Below are 14,068 nucleotides of genomic sequence, written 5' to 3'. Positions count from 1 at the left end.
GTCTGGGGTTGAAGTGAATGAGCGGGTTCACATGGCTCTCCTGTGACCACCATTGTATTGAACCCCAGTCTCTCTGAGGTCAATGCCGGTACCACACCCACAGTATCATGCCGCCACCTGGGCCAACTACCAAAACAGGTCCCTGGGCTTTTCCCACAACTTCCAGCCCGGCACCAGAGTCCTAGGTCTCTGAGGGACCTTGCAGCCTGGATGCTAAGGACTGTCACGACAGCACGGGCAGTCCGGAAGTATGTCCTCACTGACGGCTGCAGGACTTGTCTGGGCCTTGCCTCTGCTCTTCCAGGTGGATGATGAAGTCAGCCTCTAATGATCGCCGAGGCTCTGTCTTTGTGGTCCACGCCACCAGGTGGTCCTTGGGCAAGTGGGCTGACTGTGGGGGAAGGGGCTGTCTGTTCGGCAGGCTCCTCCTCGGGCCACTAAGTTGGTGAGGGTGTGAGGGTCTCAAGCCCACTTCCCGGTTTTCTCCCAGCACAGCCCGGTCATGCAGGAGCATGCAGGAAAGGCCTCCCTCGGGCGCCGCCATGCAGTGTGGATGGCTAATGACAACGGATCATGAGGTTGAGAGGGGCCTCCATGTCACCAGGCCTGCGGGCTCACCTACCTGGAGAGATGCCCCACTCTGGAGGCCTTACCTTAAAGAGGGACATTCACACTGAAGCAAACTTGAAAAGAGAGAACACGTATACAAAGAGAAGTTTACTTGGCCAGCATTGCCCTTGGCTTTCACTGAGGATGGCTAGGTTTCTGGGGACGCAGGTTCTCTCTCCTCTGCTGGCTTCTCCCCATTTCGGGGCCAAAGTCCTGGGAGCCATAATCTCAGAGCTTAATGCTTATTTGGGGGGCGGGAGAAGAGTAAGGAGGAGTATCCAGGAGGGAAGCGAGGAGTGAACAAACAGCTTCAAGGTCTGCAAGGTCAGATGATGCCTTCAAGCACCCGACATACACTTCTGCCCTCTCAGGGCAAACCCGCCGGGAACACCCAAGCTGAATGTGCGACTTTTCCTGGTAACTAGACGATGCCATCAGCTGGGATCCGAATCCCCAGGGGGACAGACCAATGCATTCTCTCCTTGGAGATGTTTTCCAGCATCAAAGCCCTGGGCTCCAGCCCTGCTGGCTTCCCCCTGCACCTCCACGGCGGGGGTGCCTGCCACCACTGAAGCCGGCCACCCCAGAACACTGCGGAGAGTGCCTGGGAGCACCGAGCCTTCGGTTTGGTGTTGATGGCACACTGCTTGTGCAAACGAGTTGAGTGTGTAGGTGGAAGGAGGGAAGAGTGAAGCAGAGGCGGGAGAGTGTCCAGGGCAGGGGCGAGGATACGTGAGAGGAGAGTCTCCCCATGGAAACAGGGGCCACCGAACGTGCTCTGGGGTGGGGGCCGGTGCAAGGAGCATAAATAAACCTGAAGGCAGGAAACCCAGGGACCTAGTGACAGCTGGGGAATCAGGGCAGGGGTTAGACGGGAGGCTCAGGCGCCAGGGAGCAGATATCTCCCTTTAGCAAACATCTCAAGAAGCCAAAGGCCTGGAGGGGACAGCAGCCAGTGGAGGTATGTGATAGAACCTGACCAGAGGCCAAATTCCAGCTGTGGATCTGGACAATCTCCTCTGTGCTGTCTTCAGAGGGGGAGGCCTGGGGAGGGGACTGGGATCAGGTCTGGGAGCTGTTTTCCTGCCATATCCTCAGCCCTGGTGGGGTGATCCAGGGACCCCGGCCTCCAGCTGTGCCCGCCTGGGCAGAGTACAGATGCACTGTGCCCACCAGAACGTTCTGCCAAGGAGGGGATCCAACCAAATTGTGGGAGTGGGGATGGGTAGGAGCTCTGGAAAAATACACCACTACATCTTGGCTCTTAAGTCCTAGACTGGATGACTTGACCTTGACCTCACCTCCACCACCTATCACCAGGCAAAGCCAGTTCCTTCCTGAGTCAGACAGACGCCCCACCCGAGGCAGTGTGGCCAGCTGGGTAGTAGGACAGTGGCAATCCAGCAGGTTTCCAGGATTGGCGGCGCTGGGTAGGGTGTCCGTGGGCATGGGGAGGGACAAGTGGAGCTGGCCCAGGACAGAAGAGACCTAGATGCTCCCTCACAGGCCCCATGCCCTTGAGCGGGTGCCCTGGGGAGTTTCAGCCTGCCCAGCTCAGGGGCGTCTGTGCACCCGGTGTCCTTGTCTGCGAAAACACATGCACCGTGTCTCCTTAAGGCCACCGCCAAATTGCAAGGCGGGTGTCGTTTGCTCAGACGTGTCCCTCCCTCCTCACAGTGTCTTTCCTTTGACTTAAAGTCCGTCCCCAAGATCCAAGAACCTCACTCTGTCCCTGGCTGCTTGCAACCTGCTATCCTGGCTACGCCTTCCCCATGCCAGCCTCCAAACCAGCTGTCCTTCTATTCCCTCCCAGCAATCCTGGAGGGCACCGGATGGTCCTCAAGTCACATGGCACCCAAGGCCTGTCGTGTGACAGAAAGCCCTGCCCGGGAACAGAAGATGGTTCCAGTGTCTCTCTAATGGCCAAATATCTGTCTTGCCTGAGGGTACGGCTAATCCTGCTATGGACACAGACATCCTCACGGGCTTCTGAACCAGGCAGTACCCACACCCCAGGGCTGCCCTGAGTCGGTTAGAGGCGATGGGGCTTGTAAAAACCTTAAGTGAGTTTTCACATTGTCTTGCAGATTTCGGAGAGGTGGAGTACAGTATAGTCAGCACTGCGGTGGGCTTTCATTCAACTTAAAATTCACTTCTGCTCTACACAAGCCCGAGGCGCCTCAGGGTGGTGCCACTAACCTGGACCAGAGAGAGCTTCAGTTTAGGGGCGATCTGGAACACCTCTGCAACCTGCTAACCGGAGGAGGGCTATTACCTTCTTTCCCAATGTTGATATTTCTCCAAAGAGATATTTCTAGTCTGAAGGATTTAATGGGGTCAGATATTTGAACAGCTTGTCTTTAAAGACCTGTTGCTGAGAACTTGGTAAGGATCAACATTACTCAGCTCGAAATGTGATCAGAAACGCCTCGTCACACAATGTAAGTTTCCCTTTGTATCCTTCCTTCAGATGTTCTCATTGTCTCCTCCAACCCGAATTCGAATCAACGGAATCAACATCCTCTCTCCTGACCCCCAAGTGGTGAGGGTAACTCTAGCGGTCCAGGGGGGTGGGTAGGAACGTGCGTAGAAGATGATTTCTAAGGCAGGATGGAACCAGGCTTCAGGAAGGCTAAGGCACTTTGAAATTGATGGGAGCTCCTGGGCAGCCCCTGCCCTAGCTCATGGCCATCCTCTTGGGCGTTGGCAAGGCCTCGGAGCCTACCTGAGCCCTCAGCGAAGGAAGCATGCTCGAGTTTGCCCTCTGCTTCCCGGTGGGGGTTCTCTGGGGGTCCAAGGAAGGAAAGCATAGGTCCCTTGGGCTCCAGGTGGAGATGGGGGTCCCACCTGACCCCCAGGTGGTCCCAACCTCCTGACCCAGGGATGTACGTCTATTGCTGGTACCCATGGGCTCCCTCACACCTCTGCCCACAGGACCACCTGCACTCCTGGCCAGGGACAGCTTTACGGGAATTGCTGCCTGTCTGGGCCAGGTGAGGCCTGCAGGCCACGGGATTGGGTCGGGTGCTCGGTGCCTGGTTCATTCCTCCCTCTTGCCCTTGCCTGCGTGTCTGGTTCCTTGGCCATCTCTCAGGCCCACAGAAGCCTCATGCCTGTTCTCCACCCCTTCCCTCACCCTGGGGATGCCAGGCATGATCCGAAGGTCACTCCTCCTACATCTGTCCTTTCATTTGGCTCCGAGTTCAGGCCAGAGGGTGGACGCCCTGTGAGGAACCCCTGTACTGCTAGGGCTTTGGAAGGGCTTTGGGGACCGGAGCGTCTCAGCCTCCTGACATCTCGGAACACTGTTCTCAGCTGGAGCGGCTCGTTTGCCACCTCTTCCGTCAGTGCGAGACTCTTCCCCATGAGTCCACACTGGGAAATGTCCTTGTGCTTTTCCTGGTGAAAGGTCCCCTAACTGCTTGCTTCCGTGTGGCCTCTCACAAAGACCTGTCCGGCCGCTGCCCTACCCCAGGCCCTCTCTGCCCTTCACACCCCTCGCTGACGGTCCCGGGGGCCTGTCCTCTCCCCTGCATGCCGCAGGAGGGCGCTCCTCCAGCCCTGCCCCAGCCTTCCAGCTTACCTTCCAGCCATTTTGCTGACCTGAAGTTCAAACTGAGGTTTAACTCATTTTGTAGACCTGCGCCGGCTGATCAGCCCTTGACCTTGTATCGGCCTGAATGGGCCTGAATTCTTTACTAAGCTTACTTCCCAATTTTATCTGGGTTGATTCACTTGGAGTACACCTAAATTAGCCTGTCACCCTCAGAACAAGATTCTAGTTCCTCCTCCTCCTCTGCTTGGTCTTTGGTTCCTGCTTCCCCTCGTTGGTCGGGGGTACAGTTCATCTTGTCCTTGGACCGCCTGCACAGACCCTGGAGGAGGCGGCCTTCAGCAGGCTGGCACGGGCAGCATGGGCTGGCACAGAGGCCCGGGTCCTGGGGTGATGGGCAGGGGTGGGCGTGGTGCTCGCCAGGAAGGAGGCGACCCCAAACCTCGCCTGTTCCAAGCTGTGTGCTAGCCAGTGAAAACCATGAAAGCAAAGAAGAAAGCAAACGAAGAATGGGGGCAGGGCTGGGTGGCTAGGGACAGTCACCCCGCCGTGCTCTGGAGTCCGGCTGAGGCCTGCACCACGCCCTTCGGCTGAGAGTCACCCCCCCCCCCCAATGGAACACTTCTGAGAAGCGCAGCGTGTCGGTATTGCTCCTCAGAAAACCTTCGGGACTAGGATGGAATTCCTCTCTGAGGACCCGCAAGCACAGGAGGGTTGCTGTGTGCCCGGCAGTGAGGAAGGAGGGGTCACCGGACAGTGCGGGGTGACTGGGGGCTGGTGGGGCTTCTGCCAGTAAATTCTGTTATACACCCTTCTCCACTCCAGTAACCAGCCAGCGTGGCTACCCACATGTCAGCTTCATCACGCTAAAAGCCAACAGCATGAAGACTTCGTCCCCCCCAACACGCGGGCACGCGTGCTAACTTTAAGGAAAGGAGTACCAACCCTGTCCCCTTCCAGCAGGTCACTGCCAGGACACGGTCTTCAATCTGAGTCAAGCCCAGACTCAACAGTTCGATTCCTCTTTCTAACCTCTGAGCTTCAAACACCCTTCACTGCACCCCTTCGCTGGCATCGCCCTCACAGGCCTAAGAACCCGGAAGGACGTGTGTGCTGAGGCTGGAGTGAAGTCAGAAGGACAGCGGGACAGAGGGGACAGATCTCTGATGGGCCTAAGGAACTGGCCTCTTAGAGATCGGCTCCCCCTGGGGTTCCCCTGGGACAGTCCTCAAATGTCAGTCACTGAGTCACAATTTCATGCTCTGGGCTAGTTCCACATAATGACTGTGACTATTATTAAGTTCATATTTTTCTTTAAATGGACTCATTAAAAAAAACCTGTATTTATAAAGAAACCTTATATTGCTACCATACATGGAGAACTAGTACCATTAGTAAGCTTTGATCAAAATAAACCAGTAAATCTCCGTTAAAGTAAGCATGTGCTTCTGTGTCCCATGTAAATCATCTCGTGGTCACGGCTGTAGGCTGCGTATTTCCTACAGGGAACTCTTAGGGGGCAGAGGCTCTCTGAGGGAGCGTCTTGGTTACCTCGTGCCCTCCTCATTTTGGTTGTGAGATGTGTCCCAGATCATCTCCCCACGCACGGTACCCAGGCCCAGCCCACGGTGTGGGAGGACCCTGGGCCCTACTTACAATTCGAGGTTTGAAGGGTGGCTTGATCTTCTTCTGCTCCAGGAGCACCCAGTCGATCTCCTTGAAGAACGGGTGCTGCTTGATGGCGTCCTCACCATTCTGTGCCGCCACACAGCCCAGGCGCTTGTGGGGGTTCTTGGTCATAAACTGTGGGGATGAGGACAGAGAATTAGTGACAAAGGCCCGCCAGGCACAGGCTGCAGGGGGAAGACAAGTCAGCCAAGGCAGCATCTGCAGTATCCCCTCGCTAGCCGGTTTCCTGAACTTTTAGGGTCTTCGCCCTTTGGGGTATCTGTTAACTCATATAGAACTTACTATGCACCAACCACCGTTCTGAACTCTGTGTGTGTGTGTGTGTGTGTGTGTAAATTCATTTTGGCCAAATGCAACCCTTTGAGCTACTATTATTATCCCTATTTTATAAGTGAGGTAGTTAAGGCTCAGAGAAGTTAATTAACTTGGCCAAGGTCAAATAGCAGCAAGGTACCAAGTTGGGATTAGAAACTCAGGCTCTTACTAAGTTCCTGATCCCCCTCAGATTCTTTTCTCCTCAGGGAGACTGAGTCTGAGAAACCCACTCACACTGAGAGGTCAGCAGTCCTTCGTGAGGTATGAAAAGAGGGTTAGATATTCACGTGAAAGTAAATGATCAAAGGCACCCCCTGACCCTTTCCCTTTTCTGGACCTGGGTCCTCCCACTTTCTAAAGATTTGAATTTGTAATCTCTAGCACAAAATATACAAGTAGATCAGAAGACAAAAAACAAAATGAAAGAAGAGAAAAATATGTTGCTTCTCAACTTGTCCATAAAAACCACATTGATGGGTTTTACATTTTTTGGCTGGTGTCTTATGAACCACCCCCCACCCCATACCCAGGAGAACTTATTCCTATTAAATGAGTCAGTCCTGATGGCAAATATTAATTTAGCTATGTAACAATATAACCTTAAAAAAAAATCAGTGTTAGTAGGTGGAAACATTTCTTTTTTTTTTTTTTATCCTCACCCGAGAACACTTTTTCATTCTTTGTTCAGATAGAGCAGGAGGGAGAGAGAGAGAGAGAAACATCGACGTGAAAGGGACACATTGAGTGGCTGCCACCCGCACGACCAACCAGGGCCAGGGACAAACTGCAACCGAGGTACATGCCCTTAGCGGGAACCGAACCCGGGTCTCTCCAGACCGCAGGCCGACGCTTTAACCGCTGAGCCAAACCGGCCAGGGTGGAAACATTTCTGATAGCCACCCAAATAAAGGTAGGGGTGTGTGTGCGGTGGTCGAGACCAAGTATTACACTTCGGAGGGTGAAGGCTGAGTCAGTAAACAAGGGGACTTAAGAGGACAAACTATAAGCCAAAGGAATACATTTATAATGGTAGAATTTCAGGCTTCATCAGCAAGATAGATTGGGAGAGCTTCCTACCATCTCTTGCCTGGTGACCATGAAACCAAAGTACATGGGCACAGACCAAACACTACTGGAGTGGCCAGAGCCACGGATCAAAGAATCAAGGGGTGGTGGGTAGATGTGAGTTAGGAATGGCACCAACACACTTCATCTTTCTACTCAAAGTCAGCAGAGGTCACTCCTGCTCAGACACCTCTGATGACTTCCTATCACCCCTTAGAGCCCACACCCCTTAGTTGGCACACAGAAACTCCTTGGTCTGAACCCAGTCTATCTTGTTGGCGTCCTGCATCCTTTTCCCTCTGGCTGGATGCCCTTCTTCAGTGCCAATGCATCCTCTAAGGGCCAGTCAAAATGCTGCCTCCTCTGTGGAGACCTGGGACCTCATGCTCCTTGTTGATTTAAGTTATCATGTGTCTACGCATCTCCTCGGTGAGCTCTATGATGGAGGAATCAGCCCTGGGCTCCCAGCACCTGGGTGCCGGCTCCTCTGCGCACTCACTACACTGCGGTGACTGTAGGGGCCGAGTGCCGGGCTCAGGGCGCCGGGGCCAGGCGGGGCTGTGCTGTGATGTGATGCAATGGCTTCTCCAGGGTTTGCACCTCACACAGGCGGCAGCCCTCAGAGACGCTCAGTGGCCAGAATCATGGAAAACCGGCCTGGCCCTAGAATCAAGCGACAATGTGAGGAAGTGACGTGTTCCAAGGCCAAGGGAGTGGAAGGCTGCTCCCTGCTTCCTCAGCCCTTCCTGTCCGCCCATGTTGGGAGGGGGCGCTCCGGGCTATGGATAAGCACAGGTCTTACCACCTCAGGAAGCTCAGCCACAGGCTCTTCTCCCAAGGAAGACGCCTTCTCTGAGACTTCGGCCTCTCCACCTGGCCTCACAGGCTCGCTCTCTAGCTTCTGAATGTCTGTAGGTCAAAGTTTCTCAACCTCTGCACTAATGACATTTTGGACCGGATGCATCTTGGTCGCAGGGACCGTCCTGTGTATTGTGCGGTGTTTGGCAGCATTCCTAACCTCCGCCCACTAATGCCAGGAGCACCCCAGCTCCAAGCTGTGACAACTAAAAATATCTCCGGACATTGACACTGCTCTGGGTCATCCAAAACGAAAGGGCGCAGCTGGGGTGCTGGCAGGGAGGCTGACAGGCAGGTGTGTCGGGCTGGTGTTCAGAGCCTGGGGTGAGTGACCAGCTCCGCGGGGCTGGTGTTCTGGCTGCTTTGGGTGCTGTGTGCGTTTCCTTAGCCAGCACCTGGCACAGGGACTGCCACATACCAGATGCGCAATAAGTATGTGTTGTAAACATACTGCATTTGCTTCTTTCACCGATCTTGTGACCACGTATGGGTGGATTTTCTGTGTTGCCCACCTTCCCCTGCTGGGCTGGAAGCTCTGCTGGAAGGGCCCATGGCCATCACAGTCACCGACACTTAGCCTCTAGACAGTGCCTGGCACACTGGAAGCACTTGATGAATAGTTGTTCAATATTAACTAAATTAATTAATGGAAGGGAAAGAATGAGGTGAGGGAGAGAGGAAGGAAAAAACCAATGAGAGCAAAAGGTAACATGTTCTGGTGTGGTATTTTCCTAAATATGCTAGGTGTCCCCCAGACACAAGGTCCTTTGAGATCTTTTTAACATTTTCATAGGATGAATTATGTAGTTAGTTACAGCAGATGATACTGATTTTCCATTTATGACAGCCGTATAAAATTTCTTTGTAAATACATGTAACCAGGTAAATATTGGGGGATGACGGAAGGAACAAGGAAAGGAAATCATGGTAGAGAGGGCACTTGGATGTGGCACATTTTGCAAATGTGGAATGCCAACTACTGGACTTTGGGGCATTCTGACGGGTGAAAGTAGCCAGTAGCACTGACGTCAAGGTTCCTGGGCTGTCACCATGGTCCTGCCTCAGCCTGGCGGGGTGGCCCTGCAGGTCTGCTTAGCTTCCCTGCACCTCAGCTTCCACTGCTGTCCCCAGGCGACAGGTAACCACTTTCTGCCTTAGTATACATGTCTTCTGGGTAGAAATGGCTGCCTTGAGCAAGCACTAAGTGTTTTCCCACGTGAGGGACGGGGACAGTCTCTCTGTCACGTGTCTGAATTCAGCATGGCTGCGTGGATCTCGCGTGGACACTTCTTTTCTGGTCAGCGCTTCAGCCACAGCGATGCCCTTGTGGACACAGGGGCACAGTGCCTTCCCTCCTCCTGCTCTCTCTTCCCTGTCACCGGCCACTGTGGAGGTGTGAGGAGGGCCCAGCCCCAGCCCAGGCAGCGGGAGTGGTACCAGCACAGTGTGGCTCGGTTTTGCTCCACTGAAGCACTCCCTGGAGGACACCGAGGGGCACAGAGCTCCCCTCAGGAAACACAAACACACGGACACCCCGCACTTTTCCCACAAGAAGAGCAATCCCTCCCGGCCGCTCTCAGCAGCCCCCTGACTCCCAGGGCCATGCCTTCCATCCGCGGGGGCAGAGGGGGGCGGAGAGGAAGGGCGGAAGGGGCGTGGGCAGGCAGGGAGGAGACAGGGACTGAGTGAGAAGAACAGGGATGGTTGGAAGGCCAGGGAACAGAAATTCGGGTGCGGGGCGACCACTCACAGCTTTCAGGATGCTGACAGCCTCCTTGCTGAGCCAGACGGGGTAGAGCACGTCGTCATGGAGGATGGACTCAAACAGGTCGTCCTCGTTGTCAGCTTCAAAGGGGGGCTGCCCCGCCATCATCTCGTACATCAGCACCCCCAGGGCCCACCAGTCTACCGAGGGGCCGTACTCCAACTCCTGCAGGATCTGTTCAGGACACGGGCAACGTCAGAGCCCCGCAGAGACTCAGCCCGCAGCCACGCCTGTGCCACCAGCACCCGTGGGCAGAACGGTGCCCCCGTTTCCAGCTGGCTCCTCCTCAGAGCGGGGCCCCGTGTTACATCGAGTCAGGGTCTACAGCAGCAAATTCAGCAAAAACCGAGTTTGGGAGGCACTGTGTTAGGAGTCAACTGCCAACTCTCCAAAGTCAGTACCTACAGTCTGTCCTCCAGCAGGGGTAAGATGAAGTTTCTGACTTGTCTTTATAGCCAAGTTATTAAAAAATGCATATTTTTGACATTAAAATCAGGGTCAGAGAGCAAGGTGCAGACTGAGAGACACAAGCAAGCTGTGACCGCCCACTCGGGCAGCACGGAGTCTTCTTCCAGCGGCGACGCTGCTGACTTACCTGAGCCCTGGGCTCTTGGAGAAGAAACGATGGTTAGTGTCCCCACTCTTCTGTGTTCTACCCACAAAGGACCACGCTGCTCTCGCATAGTCCCAGGAAAGACCCATCTCCCGCGTTTCTCGTGACTTCCATAACGCGCGGATGAATCCCTGATTTCCCGCCCCTATAAAGCCCAGGGCCCCCTTCCTTTTATTTGAGGTGACCCAAAAGGCAAAGGCGTGTCTAATCACTGCAGTTTGCAGGACACCTCAGACAGAAACCTTGTTTGAGAACAAGGTTCCAGCTCCGTTCTCAGATTTCAAGACGGCCAGGAAATAGAAGGCTGAACCCTGGTGTATATACGGGCTTTCTGTGATGGACTTTAAACCCCCTTCTGGAGATTGCAGATTGCTTGGGAATAAATAAAAAGACTGGGGTAGAAGGATTTTGAAAATAGTAAAAACATGCTCTAGGAATCGTTTGAAGTTAGAATGAAAAGGAATATAAGCAAATCTATCCAACTGCAAATTATTTGGAGCTGGTAATGTGTTCGGTGAGTACCTCTGGTGTCTTAGCCAGGGGCCAGCACGTGGTTATCTGTTATACCCTCTATTGTCCCTTGGAGCCAGTAAGCTGCTCTGTTCCAAAGTCAAAGCCGGAGCCTCTCTCCACCTTGAAAGAGCCAGCAGCCCAACCTGTCTCACTACAGGACCACCCGTTTCTGTCCTTCAAGGTCTTGATGATCACCCACCTCCTCCAGGAAGCTTTTTCGGATCTCCTGCCTCTCTTCTACCCTAAGACCCTTACCTGTCCCTGAGATCTTCAGGCACCTCCCACATACTGCCATGATTTTAGTTATTTTTTCATGGTCAGTTGTCTCTAGGGCAGGGGGAGGGGATGTCCGGTCCGCGGCCGCACAAGGCCTGCGAAATCAATAGCAGCTACCATCACCCGCCTCACCAGGGAGAAGCAGTTCCACCAGCATGTTAGGGTGCGTTAACTGAGTATCTGACCACATACAGCAGGCTGATTTTTAAGTTGGTAATTTTGTATGGCCCTCGAATGATGTTATAAATATCTAAATGGCCCTTGGCAGAGAAAAGGTTCCCTACCCCCGCCCTAGGGCATCTATAAGTAAGCAGGTGGTAGGGGCACTGGCATTCTTTTGAGCCCCATAACCAGCCTAGTTCTATTGCTCAGGAGACTGACTGCCACAGTGCCCACTGCGTGTGCCCTCTGGGCGGACTCCTCTCTCCTGGGCTCAGGGGCCTCGGTGCTCAGGACGCTACCCTCCGCCTCCAGGAGGTGGCACAGCTGAGTTCTCTGTCTCAGCAGGTGGTGAGGAGGTGGCTTCAGGTGGCCTGTGTATGCTCAGACAGGATGGTGCTGTGGGAACCACAAAGTGGCCCTGCCCTCCCTTCCCCTCTTCCAGAGCGTCCCTATTTGGGTGGCAGCTTTTGTAAAATTCCTTTTAGGCTTGGCCCTAATTATCTGCTTCTAATCGGCTTGTCTCGATGGGGCTGGCGAGAAGGGCAGGGCTTCACATGCCACGGGAAGGCGCCCGGTGCCGCAGCCAACTCCCTGAGTGGGTCAGAGCTGAGGGAGAGGAGAAGGGCAGACACTGGGCCTTCCAACACCAGGCATCACCCAGGGCTGGCCACAGAGAAAGCGGGGGGGTGCCAGGGTGTTAGCTAAGGGCGCATGGCGGGAAGAGAAGCCCTGGTGCAGAGCTAGTGCCTCAGAAGGTGCCTTGGTTCAGGTCAGCCTGGCATCTCACAACCCCTCCTCTGTGAACAGAGGCTTATGCCTTCTGAAGCATACTCATCTCCATGCTTTAATCTCATTATAGTCTCGCAACGGCTTGATGAGGTGGGTAGGGCAGGAATTGTTATTCCCATTTGAAAGGTGAAGAACCTGAGGGTAAAAAACGTTCTATGACTTCATCAAGGTCACATGAAGGTCAAGTCTGGCCTAGGACCTCACTCCCAGGTCTGTGCTTTCCCTCTGCTGCAGAACCCAGCAGCAGTGGTCACGGGGGAGCCCACTGATTGCCCGGTGCCTGCTGTGGACCGGGCACTGTGCTGAGTGCTTCAGAGGCATCCTTCCACTTAACCTTCCCCATAGCCCTTGATGAAAGCAGCGATATCTTTATCAGCTGTAATTTGCTGACATAAGACCAGGGGTTGTTGGCATTTCAGGTGTAGTGGTGACTCTGCCTAGTGGGCACACGTGTAGAACGGGAAGGAAGACTGTCTGGGCCTCTTCGCAGAGATCAGAGTTGTTCATTGTGAGTCTTGCCAATGGATTGGCTTTCGTGACGGTTGTGTGGGTGTTTTGTTCATCATGAAGTGAATGTTTGTCTTGGGCTGGGTCCTTAACTACTGCACTGGACTGTCAACACTTTGACTCCGGCATCAACTCAGAGGGACTGGAACCAAGCATTCTGATGAGGAGGGAAAAATGAGGAAGATGCTGAACAAGCAGGTCCTAGTTGAGAGTCTTGGCTTTCACTGATTTCTCCTTGAAGGTTAAGTTCCTACTATTCCTGCGAAGGAATCACACTGGTAGAGACTGACTGAAATGTCTACTCTTCAGATCTCTTAGAAGATATGGGTTTTAATGAGAATTTACCTATTATTTGATCCCCACTTCTCTGACCCTCCCCAGGCCTCCTCATGTCTCATTGGGTCTGTGAAAAGCCTGTCGACTGTTCTCCCTGCTCCCTCTGCCCTGATGCACACTTCCCAGGACAGGTCTTATTACGTCTACGAGGAAGCCCTTGGTGGGTCCACAGATCCTACATAATAAAGGCCATCTTCCTTGGTCCTTTTTTAATCTCGTCCATTGCTAAGAGCACTAAAAAATCCTCTGTTCTAGCTACACTGTTTTTCTTTCTTTAAAAAGGCCACCTTAGCTCGTGTGGATTGGTTGGTTGGGTGACTTCCTGTGTACTGAAGGGTTATTGGTTTGATTCCTGGTGTTCAGGGCACTTGCCTGGATTTCAGGCTTGATCCCCGGAAGGGGGCATGCAGGAGGAGCTGGTCAGTTTCCCTCTCACCTCGATGTTTCTCTCTCTCCCTCTCTCTCTAAAAATCAATAAAAAATCTTCAAAACAATAAAGGCCAAGAATGTTCTCATCCCTTTGTCTTTGCTCATGTTGGAGTGTCCCAAGTTCTCATTCATTTATTCATTCAACAAACCATTACTAAGAGCCAGATTTATGTGCTGAATCCGGGAAGTACCCAGATTAGAAACACAGCTCCTGCCTAAAGGATTCCCAGCCGGGGAGACTGAGCCTCCTCCCTGCCCACCCCCACTCAGTCCTCCCTATTGTTTTCAGGAATGTTCCCCATCCCTACCACCAAAGGAAATCCTGCTAATTCTTTACAACTCAAATCATTCACCAGGTGCTCCAAGAAGCCTTCCCTGATCCCTGAGGATACCATCTTGTGTTTCAGTACCTACTGATTCTACTTAATTAGTTGTTTACTTACCTGTCACTCCCTCTAGACCAAAAGTTCTTTTAGGAGAGCGACCATTGTCCCAGTCAATTCTTTATCCCCACATTGCTTTGTGTCTAGCAGGTGCTCAAACAATGCCCACTGAAAAGAAAGGAAATCTGAATGTGCTAACACACACC

The 14,068-nt window shown here is 53.4% G+C and overlaps 1 protein-coding gene across 3 annotated transcripts in view; it reads right to left on the bottom strand.

Annotated features, from left to right (window-relative positions):
- PRKCE (protein kinase C epsilon) overlaps positions 1 to 14,068 on the bottom strand; it is a 483,491-nt gene that overhangs the window by 18,029 nt on the left and 451,394 nt on the right. For 2 of the 3 annotated variants that reach the window (XM_036262555.1, XM_036262554.1), the window contains 2 exons: positions 9,840 to 10,028; positions 5,819 to 5,965 (listed from right to left, as the gene is read on the bottom strand). In XM_036262555.1, coding sequence (XP_036118448.1) covers positions 5,819 to 5,965; positions 9,840 to 10,028 — 336 coding nt within the window. Of the gene's footprint in view, positions 1 to 661; positions 684 to 5,818; positions 5,966 to 9,839; positions 10,029 to 14,068 lie in introns of those variants that run through there. The other variant, XM_036262556.1, reaches the window with a different exon arrangement.

This window comes from Molossus molossus, unplaced genomic scaffold, assembly GCF_014108415.1.
Source record: "Molossus molossus isolate mMolMol1 unplaced genomic scaffold, mMolMol1.p scaffold_m16_p_15, whole genome shotgun sequence".
In the NCBI taxonomy this organism is placed as follows: Eukaryota; Metazoa; Chordata; class Mammalia; order Chiroptera; family Molossidae; genus Molossus; species Molossus molossus.
Note: the sequence above shows the minus strand (reverse complement) of the source record. Positions and strands in the feature narration are given on the sequence as shown.